This window comes from Lactuca virosa, chromosome 8 (genome assembly GCF_052849685.1).
Source record: "Lactuca virosa cultivar CGN04683 chromosome 8, Lactuca_virosa_CGN04683_v6, whole genome shotgun sequence".
NCBI classification, from domain to species: domain Eukaryota; kingdom Viridiplantae; phylum Streptophyta; class Magnoliopsida; order Asterales; family Asteraceae; genus Lactuca; species Lactuca virosa.
The window spans coordinates 115,018,497-115,040,498 of NC_136433.1; the positions used below are offsets into that span (position 1 = coordinate 115,018,497).

The 22,002-nt window shown below is 36.8% G+C and overlaps 2 protein-coding genes across 4 annotated transcripts; one reads left to right on the top strand and one right to left on the bottom strand.

The window, feature by feature from the left end:
• The first annotated feature begins 4,839 nt into the window (after positions 1 to 4,839).
• Positions 4,840 to 6,777, top strand: LOC145134323 (transcription termination factor MTERF8, chloroplastic-like). 2 transcript variants are annotated; one of them, XM_079069187.1, is made up of 2 exons: positions 4,840 to 4,948; positions 5,210 to 6,777. In XM_079069187.1, exon 2 carries the CDS (start codon positions 5,468 to 5,470, stop codon positions 6,641 to 6,643), a length of 1,176 nt encoding a protein of 391 aa, XP_078925313.1. In that variant the 5' UTR covers positions 4,840 to 4,948; positions 5,210 to 5,467; the 3' UTR covers positions 6,644 to 6,777. The 2 variants fall into 2 exon arrangements, with proteins under 2 accessions (XP_078925313.1, XP_078925312.1); XM_079069186.1 differs by having other exon boundaries at positions 4,844 to 5,131.
• Positions 6,778 to 8,416: 1,639 nt separating this feature from the next.
• LOC145128623 (N-acetyltransferase) lies at positions 8,417 to 11,906 on the bottom strand. Of its 2 annotated transcripts, none has more exons than XM_079063439.1 (13): positions 11,807 to 11,906; positions 11,628 to 11,729; positions 11,154 to 11,216; positions 10,738 to 10,802; positions 10,535 to 10,632; positions 10,398 to 10,449; positions 10,224 to 10,316; positions 10,033 to 10,143; positions 9,369 to 9,929; positions 9,187 to 9,296; positions 9,043 to 9,101; positions 8,775 to 8,962; positions 8,417 to 8,676 (listed from the first exon to the last, which is right to left on the bottom strand). In XM_079063439.1, the coding sequence occupies exons 1-13, from the start codon at positions 11,850 to 11,852 to the stop codon at positions 8,515 to 8,517; spliced, it is 1,710 nt and encodes a 569-aa protein (XP_078919565.1). In that variant the 5' UTR covers positions 11,853 to 11,906; the 3' UTR covers positions 8,417 to 8,514. The 2 variants fall into 2 exon arrangements, with proteins under 2 accessions (XP_078919565.1, XP_078919564.1); XM_079063438.1 differs by having other exon boundaries at positions 8,417 to 8,703.
• Positions 11,907 to 22,002: the final 10,096 nt, after the last annotated feature.

A 22,002-nucleotide genomic window follows, 5' to 3' on the forward strand; every position in this document is an offset into this window, starting at 1 on the left:
CAGAACCCAAAACACAAATATCATTGGAGGTGCGGGAAACAAAAGCTAACACATCTTTGTTTTGCAGATGATCTTTTAATTTTCAGCCATGGGAGTATTCAAGCTGTCCAGGTGATCAAAGACGCTTTACAAGAGTTCCATGCAGTGTCGGGTTTGATTCGTAATCCTCAACAAAGTTCGATTTTTTATGGCAAGATCAATGATGCTTTAAAAACCCAAATTTCGAATATTATGGGTTTTGAGGAAGAAAAACTCCCTGTTCGATATCTCAGTATTCCTTTGATTGGTACGAGAATGCTTAACAAGGACTGTAATAAACTTGTGGAGCAAGTGAAAGCGCGAATTCAGAATTGGAAGCATAGAGCTTCGTCCTTTGCGGGAAGATTACAACTCGTTAACTCGGTGCTCCAATCCCTCCAAGTTTATTGGTTTTCGGTCCTCCTCATTCCTAAAACAACCATTAAAGATATCGAAAAAGTCTTTAAGGGTTTTCTATGGAGTGGAGGTGAATTGAAGAAAGGAAGTGCTAAGATTGCTTGGAAAATGGTGTGTAGACCTAAAGATGAAGGAGGATTGGGAATCCGCAATTTGCAGACTTAGAATGAAGCTCTTTTATCTCGTCAAATTTGGAGACTATTTACTGCAAAAAACTCTCTTTGGGTTGATTGGGTAAAAATCCACCATCTTAGAAACCAAACGTTCTGGGAGGTTAAAAGCAAGGATCTCGAAGGCTTCTCGTGGTCTAACATGCTTTCCTTGCGCGACAAGATTTGGAAACACATATGGCGAATACCCGGGGATGGAACTAGCATCAACCTATGGTATGACAATTGGCATGCAGGTGGCCCTTTGATTAACATTATCCCGACAGATGAGAGGAACCTTCATGGACTCTCAAGTGAGCTCACCTTGCAACTTTCCATAGCTATTCAGGATTTAGCTATGAAATGAAATATTGTAACCATTTCCGTAGCAAAATAGCTACGGAAACCCATTTCGTAGCATATACCGTAGTAGAATAGCTACGGATTTTGATTCCGTAGCAATTTTCTGTAGCTATTTATGAATTTTCTTGTAGTGATATTATCATTCAATGCTCGAAAAAACCATTATATTATTTTTATGTACGATAAAACCATTTTATTTGTTGATCATGCCTAAAATAATGTTTTGTAACCGGAAAACCCTTGATAGCCGGTTACATAACATTTGTGACATCAGAAAAACCTAACCTATTATCCTCTAATGCTCGGAAAAACCATTATTTTCTTTTTTATACAAAAAAACCATTTTATTTTCTGATGTTGTACAATAAAACCCTTTTATGTTATGATTTTGTACAATAATTAATTATCTTCCCTTTTATGACATGTATTTTTCTCTTGAGAAAATATAATTGGTAAACTTTTAATTGATTAATTCTACTTAGAAATAAATTACAAGTTATGAATAATACAAACTAACCCCAAAGATACTTAATCCTGAACAAAGTGAATGTCAATATTTATGTGCTTCATGCGTCGATGTTGCACAAGAATTAATTTCAAGTATACAACACTGCATAAGAATTGATTTCAAGTATATAACAATGAAGTTGTCATAATAAAAAAATGGTGTGCTTGGTTTGTGAAAATAACCCTATTAGGTTTCTGATGTATTCCTTTGCTATAAATGTTACAACCAATATTGTACAATTACATAAAGGACTCTACATTATATCATGATAAAAAGACCTAAATTATCCAATAAATAATAGTTTAACACTGCCCCTCAATTAGAGCAGGAGGTTCATAAATGCTTAAATTGTCCTGGAAGTTCAAAAATAATTATGTAGGTAACCCTTTAGTAAAAATATCAGCAAATGGGTGAGCAGTATAAATATGTGTACATGACCAATAGCAACACGTTCCCTAACAAAATATAAATCTATTTCACATGTTTGGTTATTTGGTGATGTATTGGGTTCGAAGTTAGGTACATAAAACTTACATTGTCACAAAAATTATACAGTAGTACGAGATAATGGACATGACAACTCAAGAAGATTGTGAAGTCAGACAACTTCAACAACAACATTGGCTACCCCTGTACACAGTTTCGACACTAGACCTCGACATGACGTGTTGCCTTTTAAAGGACCAAGAAACATGATTGTCACCAATAAAGGCACAAACTACAAAAGTAGAGTGGCGTGTCTGAGGACGAAGATGAAGACCAAGAGACAAAGTCCCCTAACGGTATGGAATTATACATTTTAGAGCAAGAAAATTAGGTTCATGAGGATCATGCATAAAGAGACATATTTCTCATTGATTTTATATATGAAGTAGAAGTTATAAAGAACACAACATTACAATATAATGACCAGTTCTTAATAAGAACTTTACACCACTAGTGGAAACGAGATACATGATGAGTATAAAGCATAACAAAATTAGAAATCAAGGAAGCTAACTATATTTTTCCTTCTTGAAAACTTCTCTTACTGGACAGTGTGTAACCGTAACGATAAATGAGATATTTATTAATTATCATTTCTCAAAAGGAAAAAATATGAGACATAAAGGGGTAAATAAAATGTTTTGTTGTAAAAATCATATAATAAAAGGGTTTTTGATGCAGCGAACAAATGACCAAAGATCAAAACTGTTGATTCTAGAAGAATACCCAGGATAATCTTGCCCAAACCACGTTGATTCTATGAATACCGTGGGATTGGCTTCAAAATTCGGTAAACACACACGAAATTTTGAGAGAAAAATGAAAGTTCATTAAACTGATCAATGACCATCCAGATTACATCAGAAAGACTTAAATAAGAAGCAGAATTTTAAAAGAAACCCTAAAGAGACATGGGTCAAACACAAACCCAAAAACAAAGTCCAAAAATTATGAAAAAAACACAAAAATGTCCATAAGTCCAATTTAGAAAGCGATTTATGGACTCAAAAATGGGTAAGTCCCCTTCCTTGCTTCAAGCTTCGATTTGACTGGTCGTAGGCCCAAAACGGAGATCCGTAGCCAAAGTTATGGTCGTTTCCGTGAAGCCCCTTTAGTCACGCGATCGTGGGCCTCTAGGAACGCAAGTGCCCGATCCTCCACACTAGGGCCCGCATCAGTTTTATTGTACAAAATTAGAAAATAAAATGGTTTTTTAGTACAAAAATAACATAATGGCTTTTTCGAGCATTAGAGGATAATAGGTTGGGTTTTTTTCATGTCACAAATTTTAGGTAGCCGGCTATCAAGGGTTTTCCGGTTACAAGGCATTATTTTAAGCATGATTAACAAATAAAATGGTGTTATCGTACAAAAAATAACATAATGGTTTTTTCGAGCATTGGATGATAATATGTTGGGTTTTTCTAGGGTTTTCCCTTGTAGTTTTTAGAAGATGTATCAGGTATTATCCAATAACTTTATAATATATGGACTTGTTGAAATAAATATATTTTTAAAGGGGTTTGTTAAATTTTGTGGTGTATAATAAAAAAAGAAAACTTTGTAGAATTTCAAGATTGCTTGGTAGTTGTTGGTAGGGGTGTTCAAAAATATCCGCATCCGAACATCCGATCCGAAAAATCCGAAAATTCGATCCGAAATTATCCGAAATTTCGGATATCCGGCTTTTCGGATTCGGATTCGGATTGTAAATTTCAAAATTTTCGGATATTTCGGATATCCGATATCCGAAATATATAATATATATATTTTAAATTATTTATATTAGTATAGTTTTTCTTAACTTGAAATTAAAAAATACAAAATTATGGGTGAATATAACATGGTAATTAGCAGTAAAATGTATAAATTTTGAATCAATTTTCAAATTGAAGTGCACTTTGATTTATTATTAGTCGTTATATTTTTTTGCAATGACTTTGAATAAATTTGTAGGTGTATATAACATCTTGTTTAATGTACTTATATATATTTCTTTTGGTACATTAAACGTATTAAAATTGCTCACTAATATTATCTATGATAAAACGAGTAGATAGAGCTTTCAACTTATGTATTGGGTTTGGTATGAACATTTGTTGAATATGTTTGAATGTATCATGCATTGATGCACAATGAAAATAAATTTTCTTGGTACGTAAATTAATTAATCAGGTATATTACTAGAAAGTTAAAAGAAGCATTAGGTGTCATTTCACGACGGAAGAATTGAAATTATTTACATTGTAGGAAAGAAAGTTTTCTTATTATATGTAACCGAATTATAAGTTCTATATATTGCATATTTTTTTCAAATTTTTTTTTGCATGTTTAATCTAATTGAGTTGAGGTTTATTTTGTTCTTAATACTAGAAAAGTAGAAATAAATTTCGGATATCCGATAACAATATCCGAATCCGTATCCGAAATTTCGGATATCCGAAATTCCGAATACGGATTCGGATACCTAAAATCTACTATCCGAATTTTCGGATATCCGAATTCTCGGATATCCGGTTTTGAACACCCATAGTTGTTGGTTGGAGATTTAATCGAGTTATTGAGTCATATATAACCATAAATCTAAACGAACGAAGATGAAATAAAAAAAAAATCTAAATATGATATCGAACGGTATATCGAACGGTATATCAAACTGTATATCCAACCTTTTATGAGATCCAATAAAAATTATATCAAATAATGTCCATAACATCTTATTTGAATGTAGGAAACTGATACAAAAACATTAAAAATGGATACCCAATACCATTATTGGTTTTCCGGTTTTGGTTATGGGCTATAGATTGTTTCCGCTTCCCAGCCCAGTTTGCGAACGGGCCTTACCCTAGATCAACGGTCTGAAATCAAACACAACTGATCTAGCGTCGTATTATATGTAGAATGTGCAGTATCGTTTATGGTTTAGGGAAGAAACTACTGTAATTCCGAGTTGTATTCTTCTATCTCCAATATCGTTAACTGTTGATACGTTCGAAACAACATGGTGAGTTTCTCGTTTCAAAATTCTATCATGCTAAATGCAATATGTGTTTATGTGTGATAATGGATTTATCGAACATTATATGGTCTGTCAAACGATTTCGATCTGCTTAATCCCCCAACTGAGTTAGAGAAGAAGATGCATAAGTTGAAACGTCTGGTCCAGTCACCAAACTCTTTCTTCATGGTATCTAGGCTTCTTTTATTTATTTTTCTATACAAAACCCTAATTTGTATCTAATAACTTATAATTTTGCAATTACAGGACGTGAAGTGCCAGGGTTGTTTCAACATGTGAGTTTTGATCTTATTTTTGTTGTAATTTCTTTCAATTCGTGTTTACCCCTTTTTGATCTCTTTTGAACAAAATAATGTTTTCTTCACGTCCCTATGTCATTATGTGTCTTACCGATGAAAATGAAGCCGCATCATAGCCTAAGGGATTTCTCTCTCGAAAAATAGGGTTTAGTGCTCAAGGTTCGTATATAAGGTGCTATTTTAAAACTCTTAATCGTGAGTTGCAATGGTGTTTAATTTCATACGTAGAAGATTTTTAATCCATGCGAGGCCTCATATCAACCACGAACTGTGCTGCTATGGCTCCTTATCCTCTTCCTCGTCCAAGTCGTCCCCATTTACAACCAAAACATCAGCTTCCTTGAATCAACACTCATTTACAGTAACTTACCTCATCAATTCATGTGGGATTTCTTCCGAGTATGCAATTCTAGTCTCCAAACATCTAGATCTATCAAAATCCCTAAACACGGCAGACTCTGTTCTGGCCTTTCTCAACAACTATGGGTTCACCAAATCACAAGTTTCAAAGGTGATTTATACGCGCCCCAAACTCCTATTATCCGATCCTGAAACGACACTTTTACCTAGTTTCCAGACTTTGAATTCATTAGGTCTTTCAAATACCGATATTGCTGCAATTGTAGCCGCTAGACCGAAAGGTATTTTGGCTAAAAAGCTGCAAGATACAGCCATTCCATGTATTAACTACTTAAAAAGCGTTTTAGGGTCCGATGATAAAGTTATCAGTTGCATTAAGCGCTTCCCTCTTGCTTTAACTTACGATTTAAAAGTCTATGCTGCTGAAAACATTCAACTTCTACTTGATACAGGGGTTCCTAAACTTAGAATATCATCAATGTTAGCGCAACAACCTAGAACTTTCTTTACATCTGCTGATAGATTTAAAAAGGTTGTTGGGGATGTGAAGGAAATGGGGTTTGACCCTTCAAAATCAAGATTTCTTTGGGCGATTCATGCTATCAGGGCAATGAGCAAATCGACATGGGATAAGAAGGTGGAGCTTTATAAGAAATGGGGTTGGTCTGAAGATGAGATATTTGTGGCTTTTGAGAAATATCCAGGGTGTATGATGGCTTCACCTGATAAAATTTCAAGAATCTTGGATTTTCTTGTTAATACGATGGGGTGGGAAAGAAGCTACATTGTTCAATGGCCAATAGTTATTTGTTTTAGCTCAGAGAAGAGGATTATTCCTAGGTGTTTGGTTTATCAGTATTTAGCAGAGAAAGGATTGATCGAGGAGAAAGATGGTTTCTGCTTCAACAAGTGGTTGATGTATTCAGAAAGCAAGTTTCTCAAATGGCTTGTGAAGAGGTATGTAGAGGAAGCCCCAGAACTGTTGAAATTGTATCAGAAGCATTTGGATGAGGCAAATTGACTAAATCTCTTTGTTCTTATTCATCAAAACAGAAATGTAGTTTGACTTTTTAGATTGAAATTAGAAATTTTGTTAACTGTTTCGTACAGGTTTTATAATCCAAATGAAGTTGGAGGTATCCATGGTTTTCTTGATTGTGATCCATGTGCTTTTTCTTTTTGCAAATTGATAGTTTGACTTCCTAAATATAACACCAATGTCTACATCATCATTTTATGTCATAGTCCCTCCGTCCCAAAATTATTGTCCACGTTTGACTTTTGAAGTCTTTCCATATCAACTTTGACCATAAATAACTTTATTTGTGTTATATAAATTTTGATGAAACTTATAACAATGAAAATACATTTAAAAAACAATCTATTCATATATCTTGCATAAAAAATTATATAACAAAAAGTAAATTATTTGAGGTCAAAGTTGAACAAAAAGGACTTAAAAAGTCAAACGTGGACAATAATTTTGGGACGGAGGGAGTATTTGATTTCATTTCATCTAGTTTTGTAAAGGGAATATGACTTATTAAGGTAATTAACTTTTCGTTATGTTCACATCTGGATAACTATCTTTTTTTTGTACACATCTAGGTAACAAACTTCTTGGAAGTGTTCACATATGACCATTATGACTTGCTATAGCAAGTTAAATCCTAGATGTGAACGCTTTCAACAAGTTCGTTACCTAGATGTGTACAAAAAAAATAGTTACCCAAATATGAACAAAACGAAAAGTAAAAATTAAATTACACGAATGGTCTCTGTGGTTGGGGGAATTTGTGTTTTTGGTCCCTAACTTAAATTACATGATATGTGGGGTATATTAATTTTTTAAATATATAAAAAATAAATACAAAAATAAGAAAATTAATTAAAAAATAAATTAATAAGGGCAAAATAGTCTTTTTAGGTAAGACAGGGACCAAACGCGCAACAAAAATAAACAGTAGGGACCATCCAAGTTAAAAAAATAAGTTAAGGACAAAAACACATATTCCCCCAAACCACAGGGACCATTCGTCTAATTTAATTTTTACTTTTCGTTTTGTTCATATTTAGGTAACTATTTTTTTTGTACACATCTAGGTAACGAACTTGTTGGAAGCGTTCACATCTAGGATTTTACCTGCTATAGCAGGTCATAATGGTCATATGTGAACATTTCCAACAAGTTTGTTACCTAGATGTGTACAAAAAAAAGATAATTACCCAGATATGAACATACCGAAAAGTTAATTACCTTACCAAGTCATATTCCCTTTTGTAAAAATCAACAATGTGAGCAAGGTTGTCAAATTTGTACCAAATAATTTCAACATTTATAAATAATTTATAGCTGATATGTTTGGTAGCCAACATATTTAGATGGTAACACTATACTAGTTGATTAATCATGAGATTGTAAGAGTATAAAATTGTAACTTTGTTACATTAAATGTATTAAAAATCATGTTGAGTAAATTATGAAAATATTTTATATTTATCGTAAACTTAACCTTATTTTATATTTTATATAATTATGAAAAACAAGTTCCCCCACTGAACGTGTCTCGTCTTCGAGGCTGTTAATGAAAGTTCCTTCTGGTATGTCACCCAGCTGGCACGATACTTGTTCAAAATTACTTACATAGTCCCGTACGTACCGGATTGCCAGAAATTGTTGATACAGATTACGGTTCCCTGATATACGTTCCTATGGGGATTTATTTATAATCTCCACCTAAACCTAAACAAATCCTTAATAACACAAATCCTAAACAAAATCCAAAACTAATACTTAAATAATAATAATAATATAATAATAAAAAAAAGTATAAATTTTTACAAGTGGGCATATCAATTCTTACAATAATTCTTCAAAACTTAACTTAAAGTTTAAAGAGATTCAGCAAATTTAGGAGCCTCTAAGTCTAGCTCCTGTTTCATGACACAATTCATAAACCACTCATTACTAAAAGTAGCAATCCCTTTCTTCACAGCTGACAATGCTTCTTCCATACCCTCTTCACTTGCAACAAATATCGTTTTCCCTGAATCCTTTGCTTTTTCAACAGTCCCAATCACCTAAATATATATATATTTTTAATTCATTCACTTTTTTTTTCTTTTTAATAAAAAGGAAGTATTCGACTTACATTTCCACCTGCAGACCTCACAATAGCCGACATAGTACTCACAGGAGGCTGCACATGAGCTGCAAGACATACTTCAAATCCTTTAAGTAAGCCTCCAGGATTTGCTCTTGCTTTAACTACTGTATTCTTTAACTCTGTTCGATACTTCAACTCATATTCAACATCTTTCACAATGTAATCCGTTTCATCTGTAGAATATATATATATTTTTTTTTAAATAAAAATGACCATTTTGCCCTTCTTTTCTAGACTGAAATTGTTAACTCACCTACGAATCTGCCTTCTCTGAAGCTTTCTTTTAGCCATGCAGGTGATATCACCCAAGCTCTGTATACATGAAACTTGAAGTAATAAATAATAATTTTGGAAAAAAAAAATTCTATCTTGAAACTTAAAATTAAGTAAAACTCACCCTGAGCAAAGAGCTGTACAAAAATTTAAAGTTTTTCTGACTTTTCCAGTGATTACATGTGTGCTTACTCTTCCATCAGATGTAACAGAGCCACCGAGATCCTCAATTATCTGTGCTAATTTTATAAACATTAAAGAAACAAACAAAGAGAAAATTTAAGAGATTAAACTAAAATACTTTACCTTTGTAAGATTTGATTTTTTAGCATCATCCGCAATGTTCATTAGCATGATTTTATAGGAATTATTATGATTATTAGTTGTTTTATTATTTCTTGAAACACAACCGCTTTCTGATTGACACACAATCATATGACCTCCTTTGACTTTTTTTGACTTGAGTGAGGTATGAGAGGATTCCCAAGTCCTCTTCTTTGCACCAGATGAAGAACATGAACAAAGTCTAGAAGCATCAGCATCAGTACTAATTTTGATACCTTCTAAATTGTTGTCTGTATTCATGCATTCCAGACTATCCATACAGACAAGATCTTGGCAACCTGTTATCAGATTTTCAACTCCAGGTCCAGGATGTTGACTTTGACCAATGGAAACAGTTGTTGACTTTTCATGAGACTTCAAAAGAGAAGAAACTTGTAAACAGACTGCAGAAGATTCATTGTGAAGATGAGCAATCATGAGGGTTGAACCACCTGGAAAGCATAAAGCTTTCCTGATATCTGCTTTAATTGCCAACTTTCTAGCTTTACCCTTGGCATCTACTTCACCAACTGATATAAATCCCTGTCATTTTCATAATTAAATGCATCTAAATAACAAAACTACACAAACAAACACATGACATGATTTATCAAAACAACTACAATAGAAAGAACTAATTTGTTACCTGTTTGAGCCAAAATCCTTCAGATTCCTCATCTGCCCAGCAAAATATAGAATGAACACCAACACTCTGTAGCCTTTTCCTCATTTCCAGATATATGAGGTGCCCAATGCCCTGTGAGTGTGAGGTTCAAAATTAAGTTAATTGTGTAATAAATCAAGAAACTTTGGACTAATTATGTATCAAAGGAAGACCTTATGTTGGTAAATTGAACTGACAGCAGCAAGTGGAACCTCTGCATATTGGGTATCAGCAGGGATTATTTGAAAACTAATTGCAGCAACAACCTGTACAGGGGTATAAAAGTAAATTGACTGCAAGCAACAAACATTGTATCTGTTCATTCAATCTAATTAATATAAACATACCTCTCCAGAACCTTCCATAGACTTAGATTTCAAAACCAGCGTACAATACTTGCTGCATTAATAAGATTATGAAACTGATATAGCAATTAGCAAGTAACGTTAGAAAGAAAGATTCTGGAAGCAGATAATTTAACTACCCATTGGATACACATCTGTCAAGGAACATAGATTTCTTTCCAGTATTTGCAGCATAATTCATTGATGGTAGTTCTTTCGTGTATAAGCTTAATATTTCCTACAAAACATGATTGATGATACATGAGCACTTAAAGATGGATAATATAATGACTATTATGTATATGTGAATGTGTATATATAGAGAGAGAGAAAGATGAGTTACTTGGAGTAGAGACTTTGATTGAACATCAGAATCCTTAGGGTTAACAAGCACGAAGTTATAATCTCCTGATTAGAAGTAGTAAAAATTGAAATGAGTAAATAATTATCACTTAACAATGTTCAAGAAGTAATTCTCAAGCCCATAGTCGTTAATATAGAAAACATTCCCTCCTTCCTAAAGTTGCAACATTCCCATTTTGGGGTCTCCATATTAAATTATTAATCAAAACATTTCCCTTATTTGGAAATTTTGTAAAGCTAAGAACATACTTTTTGTTCGTTTTATGATTACAGGTTATTTGATAGGACTAACTTCGGTCCATGGAATTCCCCCCATTTTTTGATATTGAATTGTATTTTATATATTTGATCAATAGTAAAGTGTACGAATCAGTTAACGGAATATGAGTATATTACCATTTTCTCCCAAACTAGACAATCGGATGCCATTATGTTCTTTTTCATGTGCATCCTCCACAACTGCCACAAACAATAGATTTGGTGAGAAAGAAAAAAGAGAAGAAAATCAGCCATGGCAATCACAGCAAGGTCAGAAAAAACGACTGTTTTCTCTAGAAAGCCCAAAGCCCCAAATCCCAATTTAATGAAACTGCGTTGTTGTTCACTGCTAAGCAATCAAGAAAAAACGGAAAAATATACTAAAATTAGTTTAGAGTAACAAAAGAAACAGTGGATTTTTCTGGAAAATAGCACATCAAGTAGAAGCCCTTTCGTTATTTCCCGCAAACTATAATGCCGTAAAGTGGATCAATTACTTTAGAAACGTCATGGTTAAGAGAGCTAATAAGTTCTTTTTGTTAAGATCAAACGATTTAGAATTAACAGTGACATAGAGAAAAAATCATTTCTTGTAGTTCATCATATGAATACCAGAGATCACGATTTTGGAGTTTCTGGAAAGGGATATTTGAAGGTTGTTTTGGTTGGACTCGGCTTTGAAGTTCTTTGCTTCAACAACCACCTGACAGTTCCCTGACATAAGCAAATTCATATAGATGTAAAGCCGATTCTAGGGTTCTTGCGTAAATGGAGAAAGTCAAATTCTTTACCTATCGTGATTGGTGAAGAAGACGATGAGGGCTTCTTTCGAGCCATTGCAATTTGGATTTGGGGTGAAATGTCAATTGGATTTGGGTTGGACGAGGCGCTAAAAGCATATATAAGAGCGGGAAAAGGAATGAGTTATAAAAAAAATTAGTTATTAATTTATAACATTTTTGTATAAATAAATAAATAAATAAATAAGTAACCAAATATCTAAAATGTTTGAAACATCATTTAACTAAGAAACATCATAAAAGGGATTTATTGTCTTGTTTTTAAAAAGAGCAGAATTGATATTTTACAAAACAAAACAACAATTTGAATGATATTTTACAAACCAGAAGAATAGTTTGTTACATTTTGATAACATTTTTTAGTTGAATGGTGTTTAAAAACATTTTAAATAGTTGGTTACATTTTTATGACATTAACCAAAACAAAATGTTGAAACTAAAGGAATAATTGCCGGAAAAAAAATGTTTATTATTTTTTGGTGCATGATAATCAATTTATCTAGTAAATATCGTGTAAAGAAATTTTAGAAGTCTTTTCCAAAAGTGGTTTCAATCATTTTTTTTTCGAGCCAAGTCTCGTTAGACTAGTTCGGTCCCGCAATATTTTCATTCGTTTTTATCAGATTTGTATTCGGGTTTATATGTAAAATGGGTTGTGGTACTGGTCTTGAGTTTGTCCGGTTTCTCTTTTTTTTTTTGACCGACTTCGGAATGACACGGTATTTTTGTAACAAGTCTAAACTATACATCTCAATAAGTCTTATTATAATTTCCCCTAAAAAGAAAAATAGGGCCGTCAAAATCCAAATTCAAGTCTCTTTTGTGGAAAGGTAACATGCTAACAATCCAACCACAATATGCATCTCCGACCAAAATTATTATCCTAAAATTCTCTATTAAGTAGGCTGGCAAAAATGTCATTTTAACCGTCCCATAACTAACCACTATAGTAGTGGGTGTTACGTCATCACTACAAACTACCACTAAACTTATGAGATACCCATCACTAACCACTCAACTCCACATCATTTTCTTTTATTTTTTTTAATTCAAAAATACAATAAAATTACATTTTTTGAAAATAATAATAAAAAAACATTGAATTTTTTTTAACTAGTTTTTCATTAATTATAAAAATAAAAATACAACTTCAAACTACATTACTTAATTAACTTAGAATTAAAAAAAAACATTACATTAACTTAAATAACCTAAATTAAAAAAAAAAAAAAAATAAAAATTGAATCTCCGTTGATGTTGGCTTCGTACAAATGATCTGCGGCATCTTCTCGAAGATTGAAACACGTTTCGCTGTTATGAATTTCAACACTCGTGATAAAAATTCATTCCTTCCGGGTACGAACACTTCAAGCGGGATGACGACGTCTTCGAGATCATACGTGCAAATCGATCGACCTTGGTCTTCAATGATCATATTATGCATTATAATACATGCTAGGACCATTTTTTTAATTCATTCCTTATCCCAAAGTCGTGTAGCGTACTTCACACATGTCATGTCTGCTTAAGGACTCCAAATGCCCTCTCGATATCCTTCCTCGCTGATTCCTGCCTCTTTGTGAACAACTTTGCATTTTCACTTTGAGAAACTGAATATACCTTCATAAGTGTAGAATAATTCGGGTATATCCCATCACAAAGGTAGTAACCGTATTTGTACGAATGTCCGTTCACCGTGAGCATCATATCAGGTGCTTTGCTGGTCTAAAGATCGTTGAAAAATGGAGATTGACCAAGAATGTTAATGTCGTTGTTAGACCCCGCGACTCCAAAAAAAGAATGTCATATCCATAAATCCTGAGATGCAACAGCTTTTTGGATTATACTTGGTCCACATATATCTGCCCGAGTGAATTGAGCACGCCATGCAGTTGGACATTTTTCCCAAGCCACATGCGTACAATCTAGACTGCCAAGCATACCCGGAAATCCATGCCTCTCTACATGAGCCGAATATAATCTCTTAATATCCCGGGGAGTAGGTTTACGCAAATATTGTTGATGAAAAACCTCATACACACATGCACAAAACCAATCTACACAATCAACTACGGTCCTCTCGGATATTTTCAAGTATTCGTCGGATGCATCAAATGTTATATCGTATCCCAAATACCTAAGCGCGGCCACACACTTTTGTATACTACTAAAACTCATTATTCCTCTAGCATCAGGTTTTTATTTGAAACAATCATAACGGGCTTATAAAGCATTACTAATACGTAAAAATATAGCCTTATTTAGACGAAAACGACGTTTGAACGAGTCATCATTGTAAAGACAATTATCGGCAAAGTAATCACGTACCAATAAGTCGTGTGCGGCTTGGCGATCACGATTGACGACCGCCCTTGTACAAGCAACATCCAAACTTTCTTCATCGTGAATGTGTTGCACAACATTGAAGAAGGTCGAAATGAATTCCCCGTCATCATCCGAGTCCAAACTTTTAAATAATTCCAAATCGTCCATGTGTTTTTTGGTTTATAGAATGAGAGTAAAATGTGATGAAAGGTGAGGGTTTTATTAGATTTATATAGGTACTAAGTTTTTGTAAAAACAAAAAAAAAACAAAAAAAAAAGAAAAAAACTTAAAACATGACATTTGAACGGTCAAGAAGGAGGAAACCATTTTGATTCGTCATTTACGTTCGTTGTCGGCAACACGAAGGAGCATGACCACGATCGATCACGACCGGCCGGGATGGTGTGCACGGTCGGCCGGCCATGGTCGTGGTCCAGCTCAACCACGGAACCTCTCATGCAATGTATACCAGATGGTCTAAGGTCTTCCTCATTTCGTGGTGAGCATGCAAAAGTAGTGGTTATTAAAGGGAATTTGCTTAATTTTAGTTGTTTTTCTAATAAAAAAATAAAAGAGTGGTTATTTTTGTCCTTTTCCCTTTATTTTAAGACTAGCAAAGAAAATTATCACAAACTTTAGTCATTAAGAGATATCATGCATGTTCACGGGACATAAGAAAGGTTTCTCTAGAGTTTTTAATATGGATTAAATAAATTTATAATAGGATATTGACTAAGTAACAAGAATAATTAATAAGATTTTAGTGCCACAAAACTTAATGGTTAAATTCAAAATCATAAATTTTTGAAAAACGTTTGCATGAATTATACATCTTTTCGTGAGGTTGATTTTTTAAAAAAATTGGCTAATTTCTTTAAAAAATAATTCATTAACAAAGAATGTCCAGTTGAGCCTGTTAAGGCCATCCAGAATGCAGACGCACGAAGGTGCCAAAGAGGGGTGGTGGCTACCTCATCACAACACCATTTCACTAGTATCATTAGCCCACGGGGCGGTTTTTATGTGGAGAGAGAGAGAGAGAGAGAGAGTAACATCCCATTTTCACAAACAGTTTTTTTTTATTTTTAATTAAAATAAAACACCATTTAATAAAATCCAAGTTAAGAAATTCATTTGTTCCAAAAATTATAATTGTTTAAAAATCAGAGTAATATAATAAATGCAGAATTTCTAATGTTGTTGATGAGTGTGTATAGTCACACATTCACCTTCCCACGATCACCAATGGTACATGAAAAACATTTAGTCCACAACTGTAATCCAAAGTTTAGCGAGTTCCCTCAAAATACCACATACAACACAACATAATAAACAACTATGGGTTATCAGCAACTATGATACTATCAACAGTCCTGGAGTTATCAGCAACTCGGTAAATACACATAACAACAATCAACAATAAGACTCAACTAGTCTAGCATGCACCCTAATATGACATAGGTAATATAGTGAGGAAACTTACTTGAATCGAAGACACATGGCACACAGCAACGCACTCACTCCCTGTTCTTATTGCTCCCGCGAACCGACTAACACCAAACATAGATATATCCTTAGCTAAATACTCGGTCCTACCCAAGCCTGACCAAAATTCAAACTGGTTAAAAAGTCAACAACTAGCCACCACATCGTGGCAGCTTCACGACAAAACAATCATGACCAGACCAGCCACCACACTGTGACAGCAACCCAAACAAATAAGTCGTGAAGAACCCCCTCCTCCACGGCGTGGTGAGCATGATGCCACGCCATGAGAACTGCTTCTGTACAACTTAATGGATTAAGCCAGTAATCCATTAAGCCACATTCTCATCTCTTACAGAAAGATTCCTAACGTCCATAAGCTTCATAAAAACCCTTGCTTTATTTACATGCATGTCCAATGCATGTCTTGAACTTGGTTAGGTCAAAAATGGTGAAAATGAGGTCAAAACCTCATGTATGGAACCAAAACTCAACCATTATTCAGATCTAGAACTCTAAACCTCAAAAGGACCTCAAGGATTCATAAAGTTTCCAACTTTGTGGAATCCATCCACTCAAACTCTCCCAAGCATGGAGAAAAATGCATAAAAGCCTAGACCTAGAACCATGTCACATAAAGATTGGAACTTAAGGACTTACAATGGTCCATAATATGTGCTACAAGGCGGTGAGGGAACTTGCTTGCTGGATCTTTACTCAAGGGACACCTTCTTCTCCTTCAAAATCCCCAAAACCCACCAAAAAGCTTCAATAACTCAACAATCGAGGTAAGGTTTGATCTAGGTCAAGATGAGGTGATAGAGGTTGAGGGTGAGCAAACCCTAGCCATCACATCCCTTAAATGGGGGCACAAACCCCGAAAATGAGGGTTTAGCATAAAACGGCTGCCACGTCGTGGCCAAAACCTTACCATGTCGTGGGCTGCACCAGAATGCACGTTTCTTGAAATTGCAACGCCACATTGTGGCACTTCATTCTCCATGTCGTGGCACAATGTTTTTCCCAAAAATCTTACCTTTGATCCCTCAAGTCCTCAACTGATCTATTATGGAAGACGAGTGTTACAAAGAGATAGATAGATAAAGAGAGAGAAAAAAAGGAAAGAGAGTGAGAGAGGATTGGATGGATGGAGGGAGAGAGAGAGAAGGGGGAAGAAGAGAGAAAAGAAAGTCTTATTATTTCTGGTATGTAAGAAAACTCACTCCACACCATTATTATGGCTCATTGGGGCGGTGTTCACGCATGGACCAAGGTGCCACATCATCCTTACGGATGCTCGGTAAAAAGCGTACTCGGTGGCCTAATGTGCTCGGAATCTAAGACCTATGGCCTAATGTGCTTGGAATCTAAGACGTAGGTCATATATTCAAAAACAAAAACAATATATTTTTATTCTTTATACTTTTCACTATCCATTTGCAAAAAAAAAGGATCTCACACCGTAAGCTTTACAAACCATACACTTTAAGTCTTTAACCATTTAAATAGGACATTTGTTTGTTTATATTATTTAAAAATATTTATTTGAGTTGATTATGAGATTATTCAACTTCTCAAAAATGCATTATTATTGTAAAAAAAATTCAAAAATTCAAAATTCAGGAATTTAAGTATATTTATGAATTTGCGCTAATTTTAGTGAGGTTTGTAAGAAATAGTATCATTGCGAATCCACATGCTTAAGACAAGTGCTTTTGATGATTATTTGTGATAGATGATGACCCGGGGTTATTTATCACATTCATGGAATCATGATCATTTTAGTGAATAACTAGATATAACACTTATCATGTATCCATCTAGAAGCTAATTATGTCTTCATCTCTCGTAATCTCTGACGATTCATAGGTACCCATGTCTATTCCCTCTTGTATCTACTCTTTTTAGTGAAACCTGAATATTACTTGGACTAGAGCTTCATTGTAACACCTCGACTCTCAGGTACAAACTTTCAGTCTTATATTTCCATTGAAAAGGTCGACTCGACGAGTTGGATGCCCTGACTCGTCGACTAGGTACGATTTTGGTCGCGGGTCTTAAGTGACCGACTCAACGAGTCAGAGGACAGACTCGACGAGTTGGAGCTGGGGGATGAAACCCTAATTTCCGGGTTTTCGCACCCTATTTAAAGGGCTGTTAACCTCCCTTAGCCTCCGTTACAGCCCCTTTGAGTCTAGAAACCCTAAATCGACGCTTTTCTCTCTTTTTGTGTGATATTAAGCCTTGTGGAGAATTGTGGAAGGAAGATCTTGAAGTACTCAAGCTTGGAACAAGAGGAAGGCTGTAGATCCGAGTTCTTTTTCATCTTAGCACCGTTTTTGAGGTAACAAGTTGTTACCTTGACCTTCTTCTATCTATATCTATGCATGTATGAGATTAGGGCCATTTTGGCAATGTTGATATGTTATTTTGGGTATTAGGCGTGATCTGAAGTTGCAACTTCAGATCTAGGCTTATCTTGGTCTGTAAGATCATAAAGTTTTAGCCTCTAGTGAGTTAATACCTTCTTCATCCCTTAGAACCTTTCTTTAGCTTGATTTGGGCCATTATCACCTTGCATGTACGTAAAGTTTGCAACTTCACGTAAGAAGTATGCCTTAAGAGCTTAGATCTACATTATGGAGCTGTAAAGTGGCTTGAAAATCGTATGGATAGAGAAAGGACTGAAGGGACTTGACGAGTTGAATAGCCAACTCGGCGAGTCTGATGAAGATTGGACTTGAAGGTTTCTGCATGGACTCAGCGAGCCAGTAGGGTGACTCGACGAGCCAGTTAGGGTTTCCTCGACTTCAGATTACGCATAGACTCGACGAGTTGGTGGTAAACTCGGCGAGTCATTGAGGGTTTTATGACCTTCTGAACCCTTAAGGAACTCGACGAGTTGCTAGCTGCACTCGACGAGTTGGGTCAACATGGACTGTTGACCTCTAGGGGTATTTTGGTAATTTGGAAATTTATGGAAATGGTCTTATGGTAACTATAGGTGGTGGAGTTAGTGGCGGTGGTTCGAGAGTTTGAGCTTATCATTTCAGTTCGAGAGTTGTGAGGTGAGTTTTCCTCACTATGCTCAAGGGTCTAAGGCACCAAGGCCGACCCTTTTTGATTGTGACTCTGATATGTTATGCTAGTATGAGTTGTTAGATTAGCATCTTGGTAGGGAGGATGGTATTATGTTGCTATGGTTTGTAGATCAGTATCTTGGTAGATAGGATGATGTTATGCTAGTATGATCAGTTAGATCGGTTTGTATGTCTATAGACTGTTATGTGATTATCTGATATATATGCACATGTTGATTGATGGTTGAGGCTCCTCTGCTTTGTGCGAGAACCAACAGACCTGGGCATTCCAACCCGATGGTTGTGGGCTGTGAGTATTCCATCCCGAGGACGTGCTTAGAGAGTCCTGAGCACGTGGTTCGAGAGTTTGACCCGATGTCGGGGGCTTCGTGTCGGGGGCTTCGTGGTTCGAGAGTCCTGAGCACGTGGTTCGAGAGTTTGACCTCACATTTTATGACTATGTTTCTAGGATACTCTAATATGGAACTATTTTGAAAACAAATTTGTAATAACTATTGGTTTCTAAATGTTTTAAAAAGTTTAAATTTGGCTTGATTTTTATGGATGTTACAAGTTGGTATCAGAGCCTTGGTTTGAGTTAATTGGAGGAACACTCGTGTGAAACCAATCTCAAACTAAGGAAAAATATTTTTAAAATGATTTTAAATGGTTTTCAAAATAAGAAAATGAGGATGCAAGTGTACGATCAGCTGGAGCCAGTAAGTAAACCCCAAAATACCATGCAGTTGTTTGATTATGTGATATGTTAGAACAGCATGCTAGTACTAGGCCAGGGATCTTCAGGAATTGCATGATAGAATTGCCTGATTGTATGATGCATGGTAGCCTAGGGTTTTCACTATATGAAATTAACATCATTATTGTAGTTGCTTAGTGTATGCGTCACGGTCGTACATAATTAAGATCTTATAACCTGAGAATGTTTGGTTTGGCCTTATTTCCTGTTCTTGTTTGATGAAGGGCTTAGGGTAGGATCAGGTATTCGAAAGTCTATAGGGTCCAGCGTTATGTATGACTAGCATACACTAGTGCTGCAGGGTTAGTGGAAGTTTCATGGATGGTTGAGTCGTGCGAGGACAGTAGACCAACTATGAGATAGTTAGATTCCCTCTAGGAGGGAGGATTGAGCGATCACCATGCATATGTATATTGTTAGGGTGTTGTGATGATACTTGAGACAAATATGGGTAGGTGTGGAAGGTAGTATGGGCCCGTACTACTGAAAGCACAGGACCCATACGCGTAGCAAGGAAGTCACAGTCCCTAGGGTTTAGTTGGGAGTTGGTTCCCTGATATTTATGCGAATTATCTGATATCTTCCTGGTATATTTTCAGTATGGTGGTTACGAGACGTTTCGTGAATGGATCCGGATTGAGATCAGGACAGGGAGATCAGGGCGCTCCAACGAAGCCCGAGGTTATCGGCCAGGGTGGGCCAGCGTTGACAAAGGATCGTGTCAGGGAGATCATCCGCGAGGAGGTGGTCGGGATTGTCCGGGGTCAGATTTCGGAGATGTTTGGGTCTATTAAGACCGCTATGATGGAGTACTTTGATGATAGGTATGCAGCCCTTGCTGAGATGGCTGCCGCAGCATCTACAACGGCTGTAACAGCGGCAAGGGGTGGAGCTGGCAGAGCTTTTCAGTACCGGGACTTCGCTAACACGAAGCCCCCGACATTTGATGGTACTCAGGATCCGATCAGAGCCATGAGGTAGCTGTCTGACGTGGAGGGTTGTTTCTTCACGTGCTCATGTCCTACTGACCAGAAGGTCAAATGTGCCCTGAACCTGCTGAGGTCCGGGGAAAAGGACTGGTGGAGACTGATGACTGGGTCTTATTCGGATGATCAGAGAGTTGTTGTTACTTGGGAGCAGTTCAGGGATATGTTCCGCGCTCGCTACATCCCACGGGTTGAGTTGGAGCGGTTGGCACAATAGTTTTTAGACTTGAGACAGGATGGAGAGACAGTGGCGGAGATCACCTGCATGTTTACTGAGAGGGCGATGTTCTGCCCGGAGTTTGCTTCTGAGCAGGCTCAGATGACACGTTATCTGAGCATGCTCAAGACGGATATACAACAGTTTGTGGCGACCCAACGTTGTGATATGCTTCTGGATCTACAGGAGGCCGCTAGGCGGCGTGAGTTGGAGATTGAGCTACAGTTGAGGGAGCAGCGGCAGGCCCCGACACAGTCACATCCGGCGCCAAAGCGGTCTTAGACCGCCGATACTAGGACTGGAGGACAGTCGGGCCGCACTTGTGGGAAGTGCGGGAAGGCTCACTCGGGGGTTTGCCGATCGGGGAGTGGGTGCCACAAATGTGGCAAGCAGGGCCACATTGCTAGGGATTGTAGGCAGCAGACTCCAGCTCCTGGGGTCAGATTATGTTATCATTGTGAGCAGATGGGCCATATGAAGGCCCAATGTCCCCTACTAGCCGCCAAGCTGGCGCAGGCTCCTGCGCCGGCTACACTGAGGATCAATGACGGGGGTCAGGGTCGAGTAGCGCCCCCGAGGGCCCAGGGACGCGCCTTCCAGCTTACAGTAGAGGAGGCCAGAGCAGCGCCAGACGTGGTTGCTGGTATGTTTTATTCCCTTATCTTACTGATTATATATGTTTTATGCTTATATGTTTGTACCTGGGATTAGGTACGTTTTTAGTGAACTCCTTACCTGCTTTGGTATTATTTGACTCGGGGGCGAGTCGGTCTTTTGTTTCTCAATATTTCAGTAGGGAGTTCGGGTTGTCATTGGGAGAGTTGGAGTGTCCGTTGCGAGTCTCCATCGCCAACGAACAGGGGGTTTCCGCTTCTTCGGTCTATCGGGTTTGCGTATTGGAGATTTTCGGAGTATCTTTCCCGATAGACCTGATTGCTATTCCCATTGGGATATATGTGTGATTGTGGGTATGGACTGGCTTAGTCGTTTCGGTGCCATGATTGAATGCGAGGGGCAGCGGGTAGTAGTTCGAACCCCAAGTGGGGGAGAACTGATTGTTTACGGTGAGGGCACCAGATTGGGATCAAGGTTTTGTTCGGCTGCTAGGGCTCGATAGTACATTCAGCACGGGTGTGCAGGTTATCTAGCGTATGTGGTGGATACGTGGGTCAGGGATCAAGTTTCAGTGTCAGAGGTCCCAGTGGTCAGAGAGTTTGATGATGTGTTTCCGGAGGAGTTACCCGGAGTGCCTCTGGAGAGGCAGGTTGAGTTTCGGATCGACCTAGTGTCGGGTGCAGCTCCTATCGCCAAGGCGTCGTACCGGTTGGCACCACCA